Genomic DNA, 26,047 nt, shown 5'->3' on the forward strand with positions numbered 1-26,047 from the left:
GGGTAGAAAGGGGGAACCGATCACAAGGATCTACATATAACCTCCTCCCTGGGGGATGGACAACAGAAAAGTGGGTGAAGGGAGACGCTGGGCAGTGTAAGATAAGATATAATAATAATTTATAAATTATCAAGGGTTCATGGGGGAGGGGGAGGGGGGGCGGAGGAGGAGGGAAAAAAGGAAAATGAGCTGATTCCGGGAACCCAAGGAATGATGAGGGCAACAAATGTATAGGTGTGCTTTACACAATTGATCTATGTATTGTGATGAATTGTATGAGCCCCAATAAAATGATTAACAAAAACTAGATGATGGCAACATAAATACAAATGTGCATGATATAATTGATGTATGTTATTGTTATAAGCACTGTTAAGAGCCCCCATGTACAAACATGTTTATAAAATTGATGTATGGAGCTGTAAGCTGCCAATAAAATGATTTAAATAAATAAAAAGTAAAAAAAATTAAAAGATTCATTTGAATCAAACTGTAATTCGACCTAGAAACTTCTCATTTTGCTGAAAACCCAATTCAGTCTTTTTTGGGGTCAACGTTTAGCTGCTAGTAAACCAAAGAGATCAAGAGTCAGGATTTCTGGCTTGTGTGAGCAATCTTTCGGTAAAAGTGCTCCTTCAGCGCTTACCGGACCTGGTCTAAAAGAATGCTTTGCGTTGGCAATATCTTCCAGGGGTTAGGAGACAGGATTGGAATGGAAAATGCTAAGCTGAAGCCTGCCAACTGTCTCAGAACTCTGTAACCATGAATAAGTTCCAATATCCACTCTCTTGGTTCTAACAGCTCAATTCCGAGATCAAATTTTCACTCACTGTGATTTTTATTTTTTGTTGTGTTTCTGCTAATTTAGCTAAGCTTGTTAAGAATAAGGTGGCTGACTACAGTTGCAATGGAAAATTAGCTACAAGCAGAATGCTTTCTGACACAACTTTCAGAATGTAACCAAGTTGACTGCTGTGAATGAAATGCTTAAACTTGTAGTTTAACAAACCGTTTGCAACCTCGGCCATCCTTCTTCCTCCTGTGTACCTGTGCGCAAAACTCCCTTTCATTATTGCACCCTTCCCGCCTTCACGGTCGCTGCTGTGCAGAGCCCTGAACCCCCTGCATGCACGCCTTGGAGGCTGCTTCCCTTCCTGAAAGGTGCTTATTCCCTCGGTAAAACCTCCAGTGCTTTTTTTAAAAAAGTCATTTTATTGGGGTTTCTTACAGCTCTTATAACAATCCATATATCAACCATATCAAGCACATTTGTACGTATTTTGCCACCATCATTTCCCATTTTCTTCCTACTTGAGCCCTTGGACTTAGCTCCCCCCATCCCCCCACACCCTCAGGAACCCTCGGTAATTAAAAAAAATCATTTTATTAGGGGCTCATACAACTCATCACAATCTGTACATACGTCATCTGTGTCCAGCACTTTAGTACATATGTTGACTTCATCATTCTTACGACACCCACTTTCCACTTGAGCCCCTGGTGTCAGCTCATTTTCCCCCCTCCCTTCCCGCTCCCCCCTCCCCCCGAAACCCTTGGTAATTTATAAATTATTTTAATTTTCATATTTCACACCATCCTCTGCCTCCCTGCACCCATGTTTCTGTTAAACCGTCAGTTTTTCATTCTAGTGTCTCGCTACATGTCCCATACCCGGTGAACCCGTGTCCCTAGAGCTGTCAGGTGAACTCTGCTCCGCGGACGTTTCAATGGCTGATTTGGCTCTCCACTGGGAAGGCTCTTCCTACTGTCCAGAGCAAAGTCACAGCTGAAAACTACGATGGAAACGCAGCTCTCTCACGGTCACTGTGTCCCAGGCAGCAGCATGTGCACCAGGAACTGAGAGGAGGTCAAAGCTGACCCACTAATAGCAGGAAGTCCACTCTGCATAAAACGAGGGTCCTTTTCCTTGGCGTTTTCTGGGGGTATTTGCATTTTTACTGGACGAACACACTGTGTGGCCCGAGAGGTCCTCTGTTAACACAGCCAGGCAGGGGAGATGGGTTCTTGAATGGAAAAGACACACAGGTTGGGCTGGCTTTGACTAGGGGTGGGTGAGATGGGAGGAGCTAGAAAGAGATTAAGATGACAAAATGCCACCTCTTATGGGAAGTTTTTGAAAGGGGCAGTTTGGGGGGACAGGGGATGATTTGGAGGATTACAGTGAGACTAAAGATGAGGGACTGTAGACAAATGGTGCAGCCCATCGCTTGCTTCATGATAAAGCTGTGCTGTTCATCACCATGACCCTAGAACCTAGTCCTGAGCCTGGCACATGGCGGGAACCAAATTTTTGTTGGATGACAAACACGAGACCCTACATTAATATCTCATTTAAAGCATTGCCATTCATGAAATCCCTCTATTAAAATTTAAAAGGACTTATGAGGAAGAGTGTGACAAGACGGATTGACACAGTGGCTGTGTCGATGATCTCAAGCACAAGGATGATTGTGATGGCCGCACAGGACCAGATACTATTGTACACAGGGTCGCTATGGGCCAGAACTGACTTGACAGCACCGAACAGCAACATAATTATTAACGTCACTTAGAAATTTTACAAAAAAATATTAACGTTAATAATTAATTCATAACCTACAGTGTATGCTTTATTTTTGTACTGAATTCTAATATTTATATAAATATTAGTTTTTAATTACTTAACACATGAGTACATGTTTGAAATAATTTAAATGAACAAAGTATAGGGGCAAAATGGTATAGAAATGCATATATCATATTCAATTTTTGCATCATTATAATTGTATATATGGCTTAATATTTTAATTTTAAAGTTCTTTTGTAAACATTTTTATTCACAGCCATCAAGTCAATTCTGATTCATCACTCATTCATTGTGGTAGTGGCGTAATTTGGTGCCAACTTGAGACTATTAAGAGTGCAGGGGGCAAGGGGAAAGAGGAGAGAGGAGGGGAGGAAGGGGGAACCAATTACAATGATCAACACATCAGTAACGGCCCCCTTCCAGGGGTATAGACAACAGAAACCATGGGGGAAGGGAGACAGTGGTTGGTGTAAGACATGAAAATAATTATAATAACTTATAATTTGTCAAGGGGTCATGAGGGTGGGGGGGGTAGGGATGGAAAAAAGAGGAGCTGATACCAAGGGCTCAATAGAAAATAAATGTCTAGAAAATAATGATGACAACATATGTACACATATGTTTGATACAATTGATGTATGGATTGTTATAAGAGCTGTAAGACCCCCAATAAAATCTTTTAATTAAAAAAAAAAGAGTGAAGGGGTGGATGTTAGCCTGTCAATCAGGTCACAGCTTGATGACATCATTTGGAGGTGCTATGGAAGTAATAGCTCACTGGAGGCCACTCTCTCTGCTTCATATTCCTGATGACAAGCCACGTGGAGCTGTTGGAGCCAGAGCCCTGGAGCTGGAGGAGCCAGTGGAGACCCACACTAGTGCTGAGATGCTTCCACCGCCACTGGATCCACAAGACTTTCCACCCACTGGCCTGTGATCTTCCTGCATTCAGCATCATTGCATGGCTGCACAAGTCTAAAGAGGAATTTATGGATTAGTATCAACATATGGAGTAATATCAGACTTATAGACTTGATCTGGACTGGACTGGGATGTTTTCTTAATTTACAATTGCTCTTTGATTTAAAGTTCTCTCTTACATATTAGTGTCTCTGGATTTGTTTCTCTGATCAACCCAGACTAACATACAGTGCTCATATACTGCTATAAGATCAATTCTGACTCATAGAGATCCTGTAAGACGGGGTAGATATGACTCTGGGTTCCCAGGGCTGTACATCTTTATGGGAGCAAAAAGTCTAATTTTCTCCTGCTGATGTGGTTTTGAATTGCTGCCATTTCGGTTTTCAGGCCAAGTCGTACGAAACCCACTGTGCCACCAGTGTTAAATGCATCATCAATAGCCATTACTTTTAATGACTGCAAAATTTTCAATCATTTTATAACAGAACTAATTCGTTCATCTCATATATTGAATATTTTGCTTTTTAAAACTGTTGTACCATTTTTTTCAGTGTTGTGCAAATTGTGTTAAGTGTCTGTTTTTTAAAAATCATTTTATTAGGGGTTCTTACAGCTCTTATCACAATCCATACATACATACATCGTGTCAAGCACATTTGTACATTCATTGCTCTCATCATTCTCCAAACATTTGCTCTCCATCTAAGCCCCTGGCATCAGCTTCTCATTTTTTCCCTCCCTCCCCGCTCCCCTCTCCCTCATGAACTCTTGATCATTTATAAATTACTGTCATATCTTGCCCTGTCCAATGTCTCCCTTCACCCACTTTTCTGTTGTCCGTTCCCCAGGGAGGAGGTCACATATAGTCCCTTGTAATCGGTTCCCCCTTTCCAGTCCACCCTTCCCTCCACCCTCCCAGTATCACCACTCACACCACTGGTCCTGAAGGGAACATATGCCCTGGATTCCCTGTTTCCAGTTCCTATCTGTACCAGTGTACATCCTCTGGTCTAGCCAGACTTGCAAGGTAGAATTCGGATCATGATGGGGGGGGAGGGGGAAGGGAGGAAGCATTTAGGAACTAGAGGAAAGTTGTATGTTTCATTGTTGCTACATTGCACCCTGACGGGCTTGTCTCCTCCCCGAGACCCTTCTGTAAGGGGATGTCCAGTGGCCTACAAATGGGCTTTGGGTCTCCACTCTGCACTCCCCCTCATTCACTATGATATGATTTTTTTGTTCTGATGATGTCTGATAACTGATTCCTTTGGCACCTTGTGATCGCACAGACTGGTGTGCTTCTTCCATGTGGGCTTTGTTGCTTCTGAGCTAGATGGCTGCTTGTTTACCTTCAAGCTTTTAAGACCCCAGAAGCGATATCTTTTGATAGCCGAGTACCATCAGCTTTCTTCACCACATTTACTTAATCACCTGCTGTCTTCAGCGGCTGTGTAGGGAAGGTGAGCATCATAGAATGCCAATTTAATAGAAGAAAGTATTCTTGCATTGAGGGAGTACTTGAGCGGAGGCCCAATGTCCTTCTGCTACCTTAATGCTAAACCTATAAATATAGGCACACAGATCTATTTCCCCACCCTCATAAATGAATATATTTACATATGTACTTGCCTTTATTTGGACCTCCTGTTGTACCATTTTGCTATAAACCGAAGACACACACGCATATATAATCTGTCTTCCTTTGGACTATCTTTCATCTTGATGATTCTTCGTAGAGGTAAACAGAATGAAAATCTATTGTTTTATGGAATTTTTTCATTTTGCAGAAATCACCTATGGCCTAAAGAAACAAAATTGAGAATCCTTAATTGGTGTATACATGTCAGCAAAAAAATTGTAATTGCTCTAGCATAAATAAAAAGTGTCATGAATGCTAATTTTGCCTTCCTGAGCTTATCATATGCCTTTGGAAAGATAATGCAAGCTAGCAAATGAATTCCAAACACAAACAACACAGCTGTCAGGGAGATATGTCAGCGTGTACTTACACGTGAAGCTGTGTGGCTGGTGCTTTACCTGCACTCTCTTCTTTATGTAACACTCATGAGACCGTGTGAGGTAGCTCCACTCGCCAGATGAGGTTTATGGTTCTCAGAAAGGTTATAGAACCTGCCCAATGCTGCATAGCTAGAACAGTGGTGCGGACAAAATGTAGACTTCAGACCTCCGGCTCTTGACCACTCCACTGAGAGGTCAGAACGTTTTCCAAGAGATGTTCATGGAGGCTTCTCCAAACCAATGCTCTCCTCATTGAGGACGTTTGTTCCCAGTCCATATCTACATATAACTTGAGCAAAGGAAAATGTGGTAGTCTGGGTACATTAGAGAAACAAATCCACAGAAACTCCTATGTAGAAGAGGGAGTTTTCCATAAAGGGTAAGTGCACATCAAGAAAACATTCCAACCCAGTGCTGCCCAAGCCCACAAGTCCAACATTAACCCATTAACCCATATATCCAATCCACAAAGTCCTCCTCCATCTCACAAAATACACTACATGCAATGACGCCGACTGCAGGAGGAGTCAGTGAATGTGTAAGCATCTCAGCACTAGCAGGGGTCTCCACACGGGTGCTCCAGCACCCAGGGCTGCATCGGGATAGGTCCATGTGGCTTCTTCTCAGGGATGTCTTGCAGGAAGTGAACCTTGCCAGCTGAAGCAGGGAACTAGCTAAGGCAGCTGCACCCTGGTTCGACCGTCACAAAGCAAGAGACTCAAGAACTAGAAAGGGGAGGCTCACCGAACCATTTAGCTCTCTGTCCTTCAATTAACCCCACATGTGTTTATCGACCAGGTTGGCACAATAAACTTTAACTATCTCAGAAAAGCAAAGCTAGAAGCAACCTCATCAAGAGAGGAGTCCCTTGCCTGGAAATGTCCTTTAATGAGTAATTGAGCAGTGATGTGTCTTGGGGTCACATCAAGCAAACCGAACCCAGGTTCTAACCCAGGCGATTACCCGGAGGGCATGGGTGCTTGAATAGTGAATGAGGAACTGCATTAAAAGGCAAAATCAGCTTGACACAATGGATGGATGGGTGGATTGTGAGAACAGTTGTATGAGCCCCCAAGAAAATGATTTTTTTTTAAAAAAAAGGCAAAATCAAATATTTACCTGGTGTTAAGGTGTTGGAATCCTGGTGGTGCAGTGGTTAAGCCAGGGGTCCTCAAACACTTTAAACAGGGGGCCAGTTCACTGTCTCTCACACCCGTTGGAGGGCCGGACTATAGTTTAAAAAAACCCCAACTATGAACAAATTCCTATGCACACTGCACATATCTTATTTTGAAGTAAAAAACAAACGGGGCAAAAACACCCAGTGGGCTGAATAAATGTCCTGGGCGGGCTGCATGTGGCCCACGGGCGGGCCATAATTTGAGGTCGCCTGAAGCATTCACCGGCTAACTGGAAAGTCAGTAGTTCCAGCTCAGCAGCCGCTCCTCAGGAGAAAAACGCAGCAGCTGGCTTCCATAAAGATTCAAGCCTTGGACAAATCTATAGGGCAGTTCTGCTCTACAGGGGGCGCTGTGAATAGGAATCGACTACATGGCTATGGGTTGGCTTTTGCTTACCAAGGTGCTATCTACCGAATTATGTCCCCCCCAAATAATTGTCCATTCTAACTTCTGTGGCTATGAATATATTGGGGCATGGGCTATTTGCTACACTGAGGCAGGATTCCCGTAAGGTCTATTTTGAGTCAATTTCCTATGAAATATATGAGATTAAACCAGCAAGTAGGCAGAGGTGGAGGAAAAGAGATTGCAAACCAGACGATGATCGCTCAGAAGCGTAAGCTCCGAAGACACAAGGACCTTCCCAGAGCGGACAGAGAGAAACCCTTCTGCTTGAATCCATGGCCAACATCCTGCATTTGGACTTCCAGCCTCCTACACTGTAAGAAAACTCGTCTCTGTTTGTGAAAGCCACTCCCTGCCGGTATTTCTTTCTCTCTCTTTTTTTCGTTTGGTGGGGGCGTGTATTTTTTTCATAGGCAGCACTAGACAGCTATGACACATGGCCTTGGACTTTTCTGCTCCACCAGACAACGCTCGGCAGGGAAAGGAGGATGGCTTCCTGGAAGAAATGGAAACAAAAGCGAAGAATGCTGGAAGGGCCGAGAAAAGCAGCAGGTCCAGATTCAACTCGAGAGACCACAGACAGATGGGCCTGGAAAGTCAAAGTGATACCAACTGGGCAGATTTGGCCACCTGCTCAGCACTGTACCTAACTCCCCAGTGCAAGACCAGCCCCTTGTTCCCCTGATGCCAGCCATTTACCATGTTAAAGCTTGTGTTCAGAAAAGGCTTGCCCACTGGCCTTGGGTGCTGCACTATCCTAGGACTGGGGAAGGCTGTATTCCAGTTTCTCCCTTTGATAGGTCAAAGGGATGAATTCCTTTCTCGCTGGTCAAGGAACTTGGTTTTGACTTCTCAACACCCCTGGCGCCGTTGAAAAGGTATGAAATCTGTTTATAAGGTGACTGGATTTTAACATTGGTAAAGCGGGACACCATTGATCAAACTCATATCCTGGTGAAACAGCCACATGGCAGCCGAAAATCGTATACCCTAGCTTATTGTGCATTCTTTCCCAAAATCGGGATTTTTTAAAAATGCCGCGGGACGCAGGAAAAATTGTTAAAAATCAGGACTGTCCTGCCCAAAGCGGAACATCTGGTCACCTTAGGAAGGTAGTGCTCCTTTCCAATATCCCAGAGGAAAGTTCCATCAGTGCTGTCCAGACACCAATCTGTCTCATGGCTCTCTCCACTCTCTTTAATATACAGAATCCAATCTGTGATATCCCACCAGCAAATTCGACTGCCAACAACTCCAGTCCCTGCCTTATGGTTTGCTACAGCAGATCTACACTCACGCTGAGAGAGATGTTCAGAAGCCACGCCTCTTTTAATTTATTTATCCACCTTTCAAATCACTTACCATATGCCAGGCCCCATTATAAGTGTTTTTGTAGATTGTACATATTGTGGTTAAAAATTGACTCATTTATTCTTCATACCAATCCTATGAGGTATGTGCCATTGTTCTTCCCATTTGACAGATGAGGAGACTGAGGCTCCGAGAGGTTTGGTGATTTGCCCAATGGTGCACAGCTAATAACTGGTGAGCTGACTCCATGGGAGCTATGCTATCTTTATGGGAACTTTAACGTGGCCTCCAGTGGACACCCACTAACACCGTGAGATGAGCATGAGGCTCAAGGCTGATTAGGGGCCTAGAGCTTCCGAAGTGCACCTGATCAGGAGGTGGCAAGGGGCTGTCAAAAGACATCACAGGGAGGCGTGCTGTGGCCTGTGAAACTCTTTGGCCTTTGTTTTTATCAGACCAGTAGTCATTGCCTGCTGAAAGGGCTTGCTGACTGGCACCTTTCTGCAGTCCATAACTTGGAATTTTAAGTTCAAAGGAATTCTTTTCAGTATTATCTCACCAATGTGCTCCCCCACCCACAAACACAAAACTAAAAAAACCTATTCTGCCTAGTCTTTCCTTACCACGGTCTCCCAGAGATAGTCTTCTTAATGAAAAAGGACGAAGACTCCCCTTGCACACCTCCAAAACACCACACAGGTCTTAGCACTTCTGATACTCTTGGGGACCAGACCCGACCCAACCCAACCCAACTCACTGTCATTGAGTCTAGTCCAACTCACAGAGACCCTACAGGGCAGGGTCGAACTGCCCCTGTGCCTTTCCAAGAGGGTAACTTTTCTTTCTTTTCAGTTTCATTGACACATAATCCACATCATCCAATTCAATCATTCAATCATGTCAAGAAGAATTGTACAATCTACCACAGTCAAGTTCAGAACATTTTCCCCCCACTCCCCTCCCATGACTAAATCACCTTTAAAATAAGCTGTGTAATCGCATTCAGTTCTAGTGCGCCCTCCCCCTCTTGTCTTTATGGTTTACTCCCGAAATCCCCTCACCCTCTCCACCCCCATGCCCATCCTACCTCCTCTACAAACCCTTGCATCAGTTATTTTTCCCGCCCCCTCAGTCTCCAAAGACTTTGTTTTATTGGTCAGTGTGCTTAGGAAGGAGACAGGACATCAACCCTACTGCTCCCAACCCCAGAAGAAGAGCTGTACCCAGGACAGGCACAGTGCCAACGGGCCCATGGGGACGGACTGCTTTGTCCGCCTCTTACTCAGATCCAGTCACAGCCACAAGACTTGTCCACCAGCTCCCCCGGCTGAAACCAGAGGCTGATTTCTTTCTCGGCGCTCTTGACCAAATCACTGCCATGGAATGATGTTCCTGCTAACTTGAACACAGAAGTCCCCTCGGAGGGTGCCTGGCTTAGAATCCGCTGGGTCGGTCTCTCCCAGTATCACCCGGCCGCCTTCACCACATTCAGCCCCTCCCTGACCCCGGCCACAATGGGTCCTGAGTTCATGTGCTTCACCAGCCCTGGGAAGAAGGGGCGGTCTTTCAGGTCAATGCAGTGCTGCTTCAGGCGTTCCTCGGAGGCCTGAACGAGCTTCATGGCCACCAGACGGAACCCCTTCTGCTCAAAGCGCTTGATGATGTCGCCGTGGCTGCACGCCATCTGGCTTGATGGCGACGAAGGTGCGCTCACTGTTGGCCATGGTGTGAGTCAGATGCGGGGGAGCGGGCGGCCTATCGCGGGAGCTGGAGCAGAGGACATCAGTTATTACCTCTATGCATCCACTCCTTCTGTGCTTCATGAACTGTTAAACTCAACAGACACAATAAAGAGCAAACATGAAATGAAGTGGTAAGGACAAAGCAATAGCAATATAAAGATAAATATACCACAATGATGCTTCTCCCTCCCCCCCACTATCATGGCCCCAATTCTACCTGACAAATCGGGCTAGACCAGAGCATGTACACAGGTACAGATAGGAACTGGAAACACAGGGAATCCAGGACAGATAAACCTCTCAGGACCAATCTTGAGAGTAGTCATACCATGAAGGTAAGGGGAAGGCGGGGGCAGAAAGGGGGAAGCAATCACAATGATCTACCTATAACCCCCCCTCACAGGGGGATGGACAACAGAAAAGTGGGCAAAGGGAGACATCAGTCAGTGTGAGACATGAAAAATAATAATAATTTATAAATTATCAAGGGTTCATGAGGGAGGAGAGCAGGGAGGGAGGGGAAAAATGAAGAGGTGATATCAAGGGCTCAAGTAGAAAGAAAATGTTTTGAAAATGATGATGGCAACAGATGTACAAATGTGCTTGACATAATGGATGGGTGGATGCATTGTGATAACAGCTGTACGAGCCCCCAATAAAATGATTTTTTTTAAATACCACAATAAGCAGGAAAGATAATACCGCTATCAATATCTAAAAAGCCAGGACCAAGAAAGAGATCCTGACACCTAGAACAAATTCAGGTTGGGTCTAGAAGGAGATCAGCAGGCCAAGTATCAAGTTTTATCCAGCCTAATCAGGGTTACAATGATCTATGTTTGATAGTAAGGCTGTTCTAGACCTTTACCTGTGGTTAGTGGGGATCTGCCAGAGGCTTAATCTGACTAGATACTCTGTAGATGGGGTTTGGGTGCCCACTGTCCTCCAGAACCTTCCACAAATTGGGTGTTCATAATGTAAGCTCTGAGACTTTTCCCTTCATCATATTTGAATTTTGAACCTGTCATCTCTGGATCACAGGCTGGTGTGCTTCTTCCACGAGGACTTAGTGGACTCCTCACTTAGATGGCTGCTGGTTTGGAGTCCAAGCTTTTAAGACCCAGACTCTATTCCGATTGATAGCTGGGCACAAGGTGGTAACTCTTCACGGAAGTACAAACCCTTATCTTTCTCCCTTGGAAGGCTGGAGGTTTCAAACTGCTGACCTTGCAGATAGTAGCCCAATGAGTAACCACTATGCCATCAGGGCACCCTTTTTGGAGAAGCCAAACTGAATTAACATTGTCATCAGTCAGTAATGCTAACTGAGAGCACCTGAGGTCTAGAGTCACTGTAAGAGGCCTTTGCCTCTTGTGATTTGATGGTTGTGTGTTTTATTTAATTTTAATTTTTCCACGCTCCAAACAAGTCCAAGAGGTGAAAGGCTGGGAAGAGATCATTGTTCTTATTTGGAAGAGAGGAAACTGAGGCACAGAGAGGTGATGTTTGCTCCGAGTCACCTCCTTGGGAATTGCAGAGCCAGGGCTGAAGTTCAGCAGTTCCGCCCCTGGAAAGTCATTGTAGCTCTCTGGGCCTTGCTTTTCTTTCCTATAGAGTGATGAGGGTAGAAGCACTCGACTGCCATCAAGTTAATTCGGAACTACCCCTGTGTGTCTGAGACTGTCACTCTATGGGAGTAGAAAGCCCTGTCTTTCTCCCAAGGAGTAGCTGGTGGCTTCGAACTGCTGACCTTGGGGTTGGCAGCCCAATGAGTAACCACTACACCACCAAGGTTCCAAGAAGGTTAGCATAAGTATTCTAAAAGAATCCTTCCAGTCCAAACATTTTGTAATATTAGAATTCTGAAAAATACTTCTTCCTGAGCCCTCAAGGCATCCACCCTCGTGGATTCTACATTGCACTCACCGAGAGAGAGTGAGCCAGGAGAGAAACTGAACCATCTGGTGTGCATCAGTCCTGGAACACATCTTCACCATCTCCCACTGGCCGAGGAGCATGTCTTCCCTGTCTTCTTATCACGTCACGGTGGGAGTGGCTTTTGGAAGGGCTTTCTCCAGATACTTTGGGTCAGTTGTGCGAGTCACCACCCTGACTAGGGTGACCCCGTTTAACAGAGCAGAATGTTGCTCCGTCCTGTGCCATCTTCAGGCTCATCGGTGTATTTGAGTCCCTTGTGACCATTCTATCAATCCATCGTATTGAGAACTTTCTTTACCCTCACTTCCTGGCCCTTCAATGTACCAAATATGATGCTCCTCCCCAGCAATCAATCTCTCCTTCTGATGTGTGCAAAATAACAAGTAGAAATCTCTAACAGTATTCTGTAATTCATCGATTCTCATTGCCTCATTTTTGTATTGCCAGGCCTTTCTTTCTAGCTTGTCTTAGTGGGGAAGCTCTGCTGAAACCTCTGCTGGTCTACCATGGATGATCCTGTTGGCATCTGAAATACCAGTGGAATAACTTCGCAACATGCAAGCCACCATATGATGACAAACTGACAAATGGCTGGTGCCTATACTTTTCAGGGACATCATATAACCAAGACAGTGAAATGTTATAGAAAACGGCAATATATTGCCTCTAAGCCAGGGGCATAGAACTTCTCAGGGAACGCTTAGGATTGCAAAGATAAGACTCTCACTGCCATTGAGCCCTTACTGACTCAGCGACTCTAGAGGACAGGGTAGAGCTGCCTTTGTGAGATTCCAGGATTTACAGGATTAGAAAGCCCTGTCTTTCGTCCTCAATTGTAATAATAGCTGATAGCAATAGAACGTGGACTTTGGGTTTGGCACTGTATCAAATATTTGCTGTGTATTACCTTATTCATTTCTCAGAATTTCCTTAAGAGGTAGACGTCATCCTTACTGCTATGTTGCAGAAGAAGTAACAAGCTCAGAGACGTAAATGAACGTGCTCAGGATCACATAGCTACTAGGTGATGATTCAGACAGTTGGTCCACACTACTTCTCCTAGCAGAAAGAGGGTTTGGTATGATGTACATTTTAATTCCTTTTTGTGATCTATTATGTAATATTTTAGAAAACAAGTGCATTAGGCACAGATAGTGCCAACCAACCACTGTTCTAATGCCAGGGATGGAATATCTAATTCCTCCAGATGGCAGCTGGGAGAAAATCCAAGCAATGTTAGGATAATCAGTGAGAGTTTACTATCCAGGGCATTCATTTGCTCAGCACTACAACGGCTAACACAAGTGGAAGAGTCTACCATAGAACCAACCACACAGAGAGAAAAGAGTCACTTTAGCTGGGCTACAAAGAAACAAATCCGATTACACAAGTTTTGTTATAATGATACTTTATAAGTGCCACAAGCAACAGGCAGCTAGAGTAATGGGCTCTGGGTTGTGGAAGCAGGTGGACCCTGGGAGTCAGTTATCCTTTTATTCAATCAGTACTTACTGAAATCCAGTAAGATGGAGAACACCTGAGGACGAGGTATACAGGTGCCCAGCACCCAATAAGCAAGGTAAGCATTGGCTTACTTGTGCTTGCTTACTAATCTGTGGTGAACCATTTCACATTTTTTCACCACATCAAAGATTCTGCTTCCTATATGGCTGGCACTTGTCTCTCTTCCCACCCTACAACATCTTCCTACAGAATTAAAGCTGCTTTTCAAATCTTTAGTTCCTAGCAGATAGGTATAGGAACCCAGGTGGTGCAGTGGTTAAGTGTTGGGCCGTGATCTGCATGGTCAGCAGTTCTAAACCACCAGCATCTCTGAGGGAGGAAGACTGGGCTTTCTCTCCTGTAAATAGTTATAGTCTTGAAAACCACAGGGGGTCATTATGAGTCAGCATTGACCTGCCGGCAGTGAGTTTGGTTTGGGAGCAGATATGAAGGTGACCCAACTGCTGAAAGCCCAGGGGACTTGAAGCCCCTCCTGATGAAGATCAGATGACAGCCGTCAGTATGGATTAAACTCAATGCAAGGAAAGCAAAATCCCGCACAACTGGGCCAATAGACAACACCACAATACATGGAGAAGAGACTGGCATTGCCAAGGGTTTCATCTAACATGGATCAACAGTCAACATTCATGGAAGAAGCAGTCAAGAAATCAAAGACAGTGCTTTGGGCAGAGCTACTGCACAAGACCTATCTAAAGTGTTAAAGAGCAAAGATGCCATTTTGAAGACTAAGGTGCCCTTGACCCAAACTAAGGTGTTTTCAATTGTCTCATATGCATGTGAAAGTTGGACAATGCATTAGAGGAAGAATGGATGCCTTTGAATACGAGTGCTGGCCAAGTGTATTGAAAGTACCCTGGACTGCCGGACCACACCAATCTGTCCTGGAGGCGTACAGTGCGAATGGAATGGTACAGTACTATACACTAGTACTGTGACAGAAGTACCAGAGTTCCGCACAGAAGTACAGGACACCCTGGCTCCTTAGAAGCCAGGATGGCCAGACTTTGTCCAACATGCTTTGGACATGTTATCAAAAGAGGACAGTCCCTGTTTTGAAAATGATGGCAACAAATGCACAAATGTGCTAGACACAATGGATGGATGGATTGTGATAAGAGCTGTATGAGCCCCCAATAAAATGATTTAAGAGAGAGAGAGAGAGAGGACAGTCCCTGGAAAAGGCTATCATGCATGGTAAAGGATCAGTGAAAAAGAGGGAGACCCTCCCTCCGACAGAGGAATTGACACTCACTGCCATCAAGCCCACTCATAGTGATGCTATCGGACAAGGTAGAACTGCCCGAGTGAGTTTCTGAGGCGGTACCTGTTTACAGGAATAGAAAGCCCAGCCTTTTTGCAGCTGGTGGCTGCAAGAATGGGCTCAAACACAGCAACCATTAGGAGGTTGGTGCAGGACCAGGCAGTATTTTGCTTTGTTGTGCACAGGGTCACCACCAGGAGTTGGAGCCGACCTAACTGCAACAGGGATGGAGTAGCCAGTAAGCCAGGTAAGCATAGCTTTACTTGTGCTTACCAATTTGGGCTCACCTTGCTTCCTGGGTAATCCATTCCTGGATACTTACAGTCTGGTCAGACGATCTCCCTTCTAAGTCTCTGCCAACCTCGAACTGGTGACTGACCTCTAGTCTGTAAAAAATAAATGTGGTCCGACTAGCTGACCAGCGCCTCGAATTCCCTACCCCAAACGGATCGCTAGGCGGGGTGGGGGGTAGGGAGGTGGAGAGCCCACAGTGAGACGCGCGGGTAAGGGCTGGGGGCGGGAGGCGTGTGGGCCAGGCTCCCAGGAACTGCGCTGCGCAGAGCCTGCTCCAGGGGGCGCTGCTCCGTCTCGGAGCGCTTTGGCGTTTCGGAAGTGCTTGTCCCTCGCCGCTCCCCGTCCACCCCGCCGCGCCCGCGGAGGAGACGGAGCAGGCGCGGTCCGGGCTCCGGAGCTGGGAAGCAGCCGCGGCGGCTGCGCGGCGGGCCCAGGCTGCCGAGGCTCGGGCGGGGCGGAGGGAGAGATTGACAGGCGGCGCCGGCTGCGCGGGAGAGCGGCCTCGCGGGCTGCGCGCTCCGAGCGAGAGGAGGTGTCCGCTCCATGCGTGCGGGCCGAGCACGGCCCCTGCGAGCCGCCGACATGAAGAAAGACGTGCGGATCCTGCTGGTGGGAGAACGTGAGTCTGCGCCCCGGGGCGGCCGCCGCAGCCCTCGCCTCTGCCTGCCCGTAGCGCACTCCTCTCGCCGCCTGCCTGCGAGCACCCGGCCTGCCAGACCCTTCGTCCTGCCCTCTCGGCTGCCTGCGGGCGGCCGGCCGGCGGCGTCCTCGCCTCCTACCTGGGCCCTCCGAAGACATCCCCCTCACCCTGAGCCAGTCCCCCGGCCCAGACCGGCCCTCATCCTTCCCAGGGACCTCGCCTCCTCTCCCTCTCCGGGCCCCTTCCTTGTGGGCCCCCGTGTTCCCGAGGCGGCCTCCTGTCGCCTCAGCCCCTCTGGTCTCCCGTGGAGACTCCCTGTCACTGCCCGGCAGGTGCCGGAACCCGCAGACGCAGCGACCAATGGGGATGGCGTGAGCCGGCTCCCGGGGCGGCTGGGGGGAGGGGTGCGCAACTCTGGCGGGCAAGGTCAGGTTTCTGCACTTGTCCCCCCCTCCCCGCGCTCACAGTCTTCCCTCCGTCTGCTTAAACCTGCACATTAAAGAATGGAGCGTTGTTAAATGAGACTTGTACCGGTGTAGTGGAGTCGCTCCGATCACGTTCGATATTTCCTCCAAAAATGTACTCTCTCAGCTTCAAGTGACACGAGTTACACAAGCGCTCAATGAATGGATCATTATTTGAGAGGAGGTCCTTAGTTGAAATCCGGTTGCCTGGACGCTTCTTTTTACCCCTCTTTTAAAGCGGTGTTCATTCCCATAGCTCCTAATGTGTAAATGCCAACAGACACATGCGAGATCCAGACAGACAGACCCCCTGGCGATTCTTCCAGATAAGATACCAGGATGCCTTCTGTCCTCCGACGTGGGACAGAACAGCAGGCACACAGCTATCCACCGTGCAAGTTAATGACTCAGTAGCACTAAAATAAGAAGAAAGTGGGCCGGGGAGAGCTGATGTTGGTTGTTTGGTGTACAGTAGGGGAGTTAATGCCCTGCCCCTTCGGTTTGCAAGGGCACTATACTGAGCCACCTGTCGTTCTCCAGTAGCCCCTCCAGTTCACCGGAGGAAGAAAGTGAGAGTGAACTCATTTGTTACCTTCTGTAGTGGTATTTTGTTTTTAATATTCATTGTCCACCTGCTGTTTGGAGAAATCTTCCTTTAGAATCAGAATTTGGAAGTAAGCTAAGCCAAACACACTTTGATTTTAGTCTTTATTCGAACCTGCCTTGGTCGTCTGTATTTTGCATGGTATTCTTTAACACAGCTCAGGGATGTGTGCTACTGAACATACGATTCCTGCCTTTGGAGTAGGTAGGGAGTATGAGTTGAACACCTGTTTAAAAACGTGGGCCTTCTTAGTTGTACCTCACTAATCTTGCTAGACCTGCATATGTACATCGGTACAATTAAGGTCTTTCGATGCAGGAAATCCAATATAGATAAACCCCTCAGGAACAGTAATGGGAGTAATGATTCCCTGAGAGTACAGGAGAAGGGGGGGCGGGAAAGGGGGAAGGGGGAACTGATAACAACAATGACTGTAATAACCTCACTCTAGGAATGAACATCAGAAATTTAAGTGAATGGATGCATTGGAAGGTTTAAGTTATGGCAAAAAAAACGATAATTATACTAAGGGTTCAGATGGGTGGTAGATTGGGTGAGGGAGGGGATAAAGGGGAGCTGATATTAAGGAGTTCAAGAAGAAAGAAAATACTGTACTGAAAATGATGATGGCAGCAATTGTACAACTATGCTTGATCTAATGGACTTATGGATTGTAATTATATATGTAAGAGCTCCTAATAAAATGTTAAAACATCAAAAAAAATGAAATGAATACAAATGTGGGCCTTAGTGGTACCATAAAATAGTTTTATAGCATAGGCATGTTTATACATTTTTTAAAATTAGAGACGACAAAACCCACGTTTCAGGTTTAGTTTTGGATAAAGAAGGCAGGTGCTTAGAATTGTTAGTCTGTATAGCGTCTGACTAAAAATGATATACACATGTAAGGTTTATGGTCAGTTTTAGGATATTTGAGTTCAAGTGTTAATACTGTTATTTACATAGGAAGACATAACAGGAATTCAAAGCTAGTTAGAAAAATTGCAAGCCCTGTTCTGCTGAAATATGAAAGGTGGTAAAAATGGGTATGCAAGCCTTTTCTGGTCATAGAAACATTAGGGGGAAATTTGACTCAAGAAGAAGCCTTAAAGGAGACATTTTTCTTTTTAGGGTGTACCAAAAGCTTTAAGCCAAATAATGTATGCATGATTTTTCCCTAATATTTAAAATATTAGAAATAGGGTAAACATTTCTTCAAAATTCATAATTTTAAGTAGTTGTTTAAAGGCTGTTGTTTTGAGTGGGAGTATTTGAAGGATTTGAGATTTAATGTAAATAACTGACAGCTGCTAGCCCAGTTGCAGCACTAAATACTAAGGTCAAACACATGGATTTATGTACATTATTGATAGTAGGAAAAAAGTGGTAGCAATTTAGATTGTTACTTGCTCTTTGGTGGGATGTATTTCCAGTGGTCTTTTAAGATGGTTAACTGAATGGGAATGGGAAAGCCAAGAAAGGAACATTGTTCCTGGTATTGTCACAGTAAAACCTGTTCATTCTTAACACTTCAAACATTTTATTGTTGTTACTATGTATCCCTGAGCTACATAACAGCAACTTCATTTGCCTAGGTTCTGAAATAATTGTGAATAGGTTTAGTATTCAGTTGGCTATATGCTCCTGGTATACAAGAGATCTTTTTTGGGCCCACTTCTAATTCATCAAGGCTTTAATGCTGTGAGGCTGCATGCTACCTTAAAGGTTTACAGCCTTGACAACTCTCTGTAGGGTCACTGAGTTGAAATGGCAATGAGTAGGTGGTTGGTTGGAATTCCTGGTGCTTACCACAGAGAAGTTAGGCTGTTTATAAACTTGGAAATTTTTATGTAAAGAGAAAGCCAAAGCTTTGTAAAATATCATCACTTTGCTATCCTAATTATCGTGCCAAATTGAAAATCACTTACTATTTAAACAAAACAAACATTCAAAAGTCTTTTAAAATATACCCACACAAAACTCAGCTCTTCAGATCATAATATTTTTATGGTAAAATTAATAGGTCAGAATCTATATTTTCCTAAATTTATATCAGGATGCTTAACAAATATCTTTGCTATAGTAAATTTAGCAAGGACCTGAATACCCCTTTCTATAATCAGCTTATCCTAAAGAGGGTGATACAAGCCCCTCGTGGTGCTGGGAGGCTCCAGGGGTGCTGCAAAAGCAGGTACTTATGTTTTATCCTGGATTATGTGCTATAGTACAAAACTACTTTTTAATTGCTCAGGGGGGGTGGGGGGGGTGGCACTGAGTAAATTTTTTTTTCTGAAAAGGGGGAAATATGCCAGATAGTGCAGCTACATTAAAAGTGCACAGGAAAATTTCAGTTTTAGTGAAAACTTTTTTTTTTAAGCTGAATTATTTTTGTCTTTTGCTGGTCAGATTAAGAAATTGGGATCTTCATCCTCTTAAAATTAAGCTTGTAGCTCTTATCTGATTAATGTAACATTGAAACCTCTGCCAAAGTTGTTCAGACTTCCCTTGGCTCTGGCTTAGACTGTTGCACTAGGTCCTTAGCTGCTCTGCCTGCTTCTATTGTTCTGCTATATAGCTCATTCTCCATGTGGCAAGACAGTCATCTTTTAAAAAATAGATCCTCTTAATCCCTTTTAAAATTTTTCTGTGTGTTTAGAATAAAGTCCATTAAAAAAAAAGTCCAAACTTTTTAATGCAGGATTCCGAGACCTTCCACAATGGACCCTTTCTCACCCTTTCCTCTCTTTCTCAGTCTTCGGTCCCTGCTCTGTACAAGAACTTCCCACTCATGATCTCCATCACCCTGCTTATTTGTCTGTGGTTTGTCTCTGGCTAGAAGGAAGCTTGTGAAAGCAGAGGACTTATCTTGTTCATTGCTCTATCTCCACTGCCTAGGACAGGCTTGGGACAAAAGCAGACACCCAAAGAGTTGCTGAAAGAATGGATGAGTTCATATTAGTTCAGCTTGTTTAGACTCACCTGGTTTTCCCAGCCATTAATTACTCTCATCCATAAAAATGTGATCCTTAAGTTCAGCCTGATCTGGTGATTGTTAGGCTTAGAAAGGGCAGCATTCATCCTGTCTTTTATTCTGCGTCTTTGTTTTTGTTTTTGTTGGGAGATTCCTGTCTTTTGATGGTAAAGTAGATAGACCATTGACTTGGCCTGACAGTGTCAGGAATTGTCACTGTAGATTCTGACCCAAAGCCACCCTGTAGGGTGGAGTAAAACTGCTCCAGGACTTTTGGCCCTTGCCAAGAGAGGTCAGCTTCTCCTTGAAATACCAGAAGCTATGTTAGAGATTGATAGTGTTAAATATAAACTAAGTGTAAGAGTCCAAGAGACTTTAGGCATAAACTACCATTTATTTTAGGAAAAAACATGGTCATTTCAAAGCCATATTATTACTCGTTCATTTTGGTCTTTATTCAGAATGATACTTGAAGATGGAACTTCTTCAGTTTCATTTAGACTGTTTAGTGACTAGGTGATCGTCTATGGCAGTCTCACCCTTCCTAATGCCGTGACCCTTTACTGCAGTTCCTCATGTTGTGATGACCCCCAACCATAAAATTATTATTATTATTTTTCTATTTAAAATTTTTTTATTTTAATAAATCATTTTATTGGGGACTCTTATAGCTCTGATAACAATCCATACATCAATTGTATGAAGCACATTTGTCCATATGTTGCCATCAACATTTCTTTTTTTTTATTATTTTATTGGGGGCTCGTACAATTCTCATCACAGTCCATCCATCCATCCATTGTGTCAAGCACATATGCACATTTGTTGCCCTCATCATTCTCAAAACATTTGCCTCCCACTCTAGCCCCTAATATCAGTTGCTCATTTCCCCCCTCCCTCCCCACTCCCCCCTCCCTCATGAACCCTTCATAGTTCATAAATCATTATAGTTTTGTCATAAGTCACCATGTCCGATGTTTCCCTCCACCCTCTTCTCTGCTGTCCATCTCCCAGGGAGGAGGCAATACTTAGATTCTTGTAATTGGTTCCCCCTTTCCACCCACATTCCCTTTACCCTCTCACCATTGGTCCTGAAGGAGTCATCTATGCTGGTTTCTGTTTCCAGTTGCTATCTGTACCAATGTACATCCTCCGGTCCAGCCAGATTTGTAAGGTAGAATTGGGATCTTGATAGTGGGGGGGAGGAAGCATTAAAGAACTAGAGGAAAGTTATATGTTTCATCGTTGCTGCCTTGCACCCTGATTGGCTCGTCTGCTCCCCACAACCTTTCAGTAAGGGGGTGTCCAGTTGCCCACCGATGGGCTTTGAGTCTCCACTCTGCACTCACCCACCTTTACAATGATATGATTTTTTGTTCTTGGATGCTTGATACCTGATCCCTTCGACAGCTCGTGGTCACACAGGCTGGTATGCTTCTTCCATGTGGACTTTGTTGCTTCTGATTGGCCGCTTGTTTATCTTCAAGCCTTTAAGACCCCAGACGCTATATCTTTTGATAGCCAAGCACCATCAGCTTTCTTCACCACCTTTGCTTATGCACACGTTTGTCTTCAGTGATCATATCAGGAAGGTGGGCATAAAATTATTTTTGTTGCTACTTCATCACTGTCATTTTGCTACTGTTATGAATCGGGCGACCCCTGTGAAAGGGGTTGTGACCCACAGGTTGAGAACTGCTGGTCTATGGTCAGGGATGTTTCAGTAGAAGGGTTATTCTACATCACCCCTACATATGTATGGAAACCTGTTTGTTACTGCCTTTTTTGCCACCAACTGGAGGCAACTTGGTGGCCACGTGGTTAAAGTGCTTGTGTACCGAATGGAAGATGGACTGTTTGAACCCATGAGTCTTTCTGCAGTCAGTCTGTGTCTGTAAAGGTTACTGCCTTGGGAGCCCTACGGAGCAAATTCTGTTGACTCTATCCTGTAGAGTAGTTGTGATTTGGCATCAGCCTGAGGGGAAGGTCTTTGTTCTTGTTTGTTGGGCTGCCAGTCAGTTGGGCAGCAGTGCTGGTCTGGTCTCATAGCGGTTTTCTGCAGCCCCCACTGTCCGCATTGGCTGTCCAGCTCCACAGTTGCACTCCTCTCCAGTACATTCTTACTACAGGAACTTAGGAAGAGGCCGCAGAGCATCTCATCGAAGAAGCAGATGAAAATGAGGAGTTCGGCCCTCTGCCACTTGAAACAAGGGATGTTTGTTATCTAGAAAAAGAGCCAGTGTGACTGACTGGTAGGCTGGTAATTGGAACCAGAAAGTTGTTTCTGCTTCATGAATATGAGGAATTTTACAGTCATGTAGAACTAGATTCTTAAAAGATGTGATGAGAAGACAAAGGAAATTTTTAGCCTGGATAAGTCTAGATCATTTGTTCTACAGTGATGAATTCTGTTTCCCATGGATGACCTACTTAGAAGCATGGAGTCTCAGAACTGTGGCATGTTGCTTTGCACTGAATCATAAGGCCTTCTGTCCTCGCAGGTAATTTGCGGCCTTCCTTTTTGTCTTTATAGATCACAGTATTGCTTAGGCAAAATAGATGTAATAAAGACCATCAGATGGCTGGTTAACAACTCTTTTGTCCTCCATATTAAATGTAAAATTAATTAGTAAAGTGATTTGAGAAGAGCTTGAAACTTTGTTCCCTTATAGAAGTAATTTTTGTTTCAGGAGTATTAAAACATTCTGTGTTTATACTCATATATGCCATTATTAAGGACTTTTTAAATGTTATGTTTATTTCAGTAGTTCTAGAATTTAATATTATAAAGTGTTTTTCTCATCTTGAAGGCATTTTAGTTTATTTTTCAGTTAAAATTAGCTTAAACGTGGTCTATTTCAAATTTAACTGCTGCTTCATTTCCTTGATAGTCTCACTCAAGGCTTGGTAGATAGGCCTTAAGGAAAGCAACATCCCTAGCTTAGAGTCACCAAGGCATGTAAATCACATCTGTGTAGAGCCCTTTATTAAAATAATTGCATCACACTGCCTATCCAAAGGAAAGCTAAGTGGTGCTGCTGAAAATATGCCCATCTGCTCAAAGTTCACTGTAATTTGTTTCTCACACGCTAGTTTTGGACTTCTTATTAAAAGGAAATGACTCGGGATTTTATGTAGCCGAGATTCACAACTCTTTGATTTTAAAAAGGACCTTTTATTATATAGTTACTTCAAAAACCAGATGATGATGTTACTGGCTGCTTCCGTTTACAGAGTAGCATTGCTCCACAGAGTTTTCTTAGCTGTAACTTGTGCAGAAGTAGCTTACCAGGCCATTCTTCAGCAGAACCACCGTGTGACTTTGAACTCCAACTTTTTTTTAAATAATTGTAAACTGCTTAATGGACTTTTTTTGTAGTGTAATGACTGCTAAGCTGCATGCAATCCTTTAGTATTGATGCAAATCACTTACATGGAATTATCTCTACTCTGATACCACTGTCTGGTATGTGTATCATGGTCAATCATAAGTAGAGCTCTTCAGCTGCTGTAATTGAAAATGTCTTGAAGTACATATGTAAGCATCTTCCTGATATTTTAAAAGGTAAAATGACAAACTTTAGGAAAAAGATAACTTATAGATATTCTGAAGCACAGATAATTAGAAATGGTAATGCTTTAACAAAGGAATGGAAAACTTAAATATTTCCCAAATACCTGCAATGTGCTGGAGCCTTTGATAATCCCAACAACATTTTGGGAGTAATTGGTATCATTCTATTTCAGAGGAATTTACTAGTGAGCAGTGGGATAGGAATTTAACCCTGAGGTTGTCTGAAGGTTAAATTCATACGTCTACCATGGAGCCACTTGGAAACTGTTATCTTAAAAAGATTAAAAAAAACAAAGCCACATTTTGTTATTTTACATAAACTCTAAAATTTGTAGAAAATTGTCTACCATTAAAAAACATTATTCTGGTTTGCCAGTGATGAGGGGGCTTCAAGAAGTTCTTAGAAAATGGAATATACATTTTCTGCATGCTGTTTAAAGCTCTCTTGCCTGTGCATAAGTGACGGTGTGAGAAGCTTTAGAACATGCTGTGCAGACACTGGATTGCTGCTGCTCAGCGTAGTCCAGAAGCCAGTGTTGAAAGCCTGATTAGACCATACGTACCTGTTGAATAGAAGGCTTGCAGCTGAGAGAAGTGAGGGTAGGAGTACAACTGCGATTTAGAGCAACTAATTAATTCCAAAGAGGCCTGGTGATGGGATTGGTAACTGCAAGTTTAGCAGTTCAATGCTATCAGCTGCTCCAGGGGAGAGAGAAGAGGTGATCTGCTCCTGTAAAGACTTACAGCCTCAGGAACGCTGCAGAGCATTGCTCTGCCCCAGAGTCACTATGAGTCAAACATGACTCAGTGGCAGTGGGTAAAAGCTAAGTTCTAAGGATCCCTGGTGGCTCAGTGGACAAAGCATGGACTGCTACTGCAGGGTCTGGTTCAGACCTGCTCGCTGCTGCTTTACAGAAGAAAGATGGTACTGTTTACTCATGAGAGATGCACAGGTTCAGAAACCCTGAAGGGCAGTTCTGTTCTGTCTCACAGGGTCACTGTGAGTCATAGTGGACCCCACAGCAGCGGGTCGGAAGCTTACATCCCAGTGCACCTGCAGAATTCCTTGCTCTGGAAATTACGTTTTAAAAATAGTTTTTTAGGCTGAAGGTTTACAGAGCAAACCAGTGTCCCATTCAACGATTCATACCCGTCTTTGTTTCAGCACATTCACTCCAATCCCTTCAGTGTCCCATCACTGGTCCCACGTCCTCCCTCCGTGTGCTCCCTATTTCTCTCTCTCCTCCTTTCCCAGCCCTTCTGCACGTTGTCCTTGTGTAAAGGCTGCCCGTTGGAGCTCAAGTGGTTGATTCGAAGGTGGGCTTCCTCCCTAGTACAACCGTTCCTCTTAGAGATACTTCTGTGTGGCTAAATATTGAGCTAAGAGAGTGAGTACATTTCCAGACCTGCAGAATTGCCGAGGGTCATCCGTAGTCCGTAGGGTCCCATTGGTTTATTTACTCACTGAAATCTGACCTTTTTTTTTTTTCTTTTTTATGATTTTGAGTTTTGTTTTAACTTTTGATTATGAGTTGGGTGGAAGTTTATAGAGCTGATCGGTTTTTCATTCAACTATTCACACGCATTTTGATTTGTGACATTGATTGCAGACCCACAATGTAACAGTACACTTCTCACTTCTTTTTCCGTGGCTATTTGTCCTGTTTGTTCTTCCTGCGCTTTATTCCTGGGCAAAGGAATCTGCCCTTTGATCTCATACGATCTGTTATTCTAAGGAGTGTGTACCTCCCGGGTGTTATCATTCACCTCATTTCCTAACTGAAAACCATACTCCATTCTGACTCACAGTGACTCCATAGGACAGAGTTGTACTGCCTCTCTTTAGTTGTCCTAAATCCTTCTTTTGCAGAGTGACTAGTGGTCTTGAATTGTTGACCTTTGGGATCGCAGCTCAACATGTAACCCACTGTGCCACCTTTATAGGCCTGTATATTGTTTGGTCTGGGGCTTCTTGTAGGCAGGGAATATGAGTTAATGAAGCTTTTAGAACTCAGGTGGATAACAGTTTGTGAGTGGGCTTACTAGCTTGGTTGAGGTCAGGAGCCCAGCAAAGAAGGGAAGCGTAAGGCTCTACCAGTCAGCACCAGCAAGCTCGGCTGGGACCACTGATGTTAGGGCCATGGCTTTCTGCCCAGTTTGACTGGTCCGAGGTTGTTAGCCAATTGAGGACTGCTTCTAGAGATAGCAGACTTTCATGGGGACAATCATTTTTGATGTTGCCTTAGGTCTTGGGGGAGGGGAGGAATCTTTTAATACCTCCTCTCCTGCCAGGGTATGTATTTTCTTGCTTCTGAGGCCAGTGCTGTTAGACTAGCCCTGGCTGCAGTCTTATACTTCGGTGGGAGTCCTGATCCTGCCTCGGTGGCCAGAACTGCCCTTCAAGACAGTAGCCTATGTAATGATTAAGCTATGAATTAATCTGACGAACCTAGGGGACATTATGCTGAGTGGAATTAGTCAATCACAAAAGGACAAATACTGTCCGCAGGCCTGTCTGGATAGGACAGGCTGGATGAACAATCTGGAGGAGAAAACAACGGGATTGACAGTTCCGGGGGGACATGGGAGAGGGGGAGGAGGG

The 26,047-nt window shown here is 44.5% G+C and overlaps 1 protein-coding gene and 2 pseudogenes across 6 annotated transcripts in view; 1 reads left to right on the forward strand and 2 right to left on the reverse strand.

Annotated features, from left to right (window-relative positions):
- LOC101660564 overlaps positions 1-1,953 on the reverse strand; it is a 4,284-nt pseudogene extending 2,331 nt beyond the window's left edge.
- A 7,756-nt stretch (positions 1,954-9,709) lies between these two features.
- LOC101662895 lies at positions 9,710-10,151 on the reverse strand (annotated as a pseudogene).
- A 5,515-nt stretch (positions 10,152-15,666) lies between these two features.
- Positions 15,667-26,047, forward strand: part of RHOT1 (ras homolog family member T1) — an 82,370-nt gene continuing 71,989 nt past the window's right edge. For 3 of the 6 annotated variants that reach the window (XM_004706945.4, XM_045299357.1, XM_045299359.1), the window contains exon 1: positions 15,667-15,808. In XM_004706945.4, coding sequence (XP_004707002.1) covers positions 15,733-15,808 — 76 coding nt within the window. In that variant the 5' untranslated portion in view covers positions 15,667-15,732. The remainder of the gene's footprint in view (positions 15,809-26,047) is intronic. The other 3 variants (XM_004706947.4, XM_004706946.4, XM_004706948.3) reach the window with 3 other exon arrangements.

This window comes from Echinops telfairi, unplaced genomic scaffold (genome assembly GCF_000313985.2).
Source record: "Echinops telfairi isolate 266 unplaced genomic scaffold, ASM31398v2 ScPeMD7_7458;HRSCAF=8496, whole genome shotgun sequence".
Classification (NCBI taxonomy): Eukaryota; Metazoa; Chordata; class Mammalia; order Afrosoricida; family Tenrecidae; genus Echinops; species Echinops telfairi.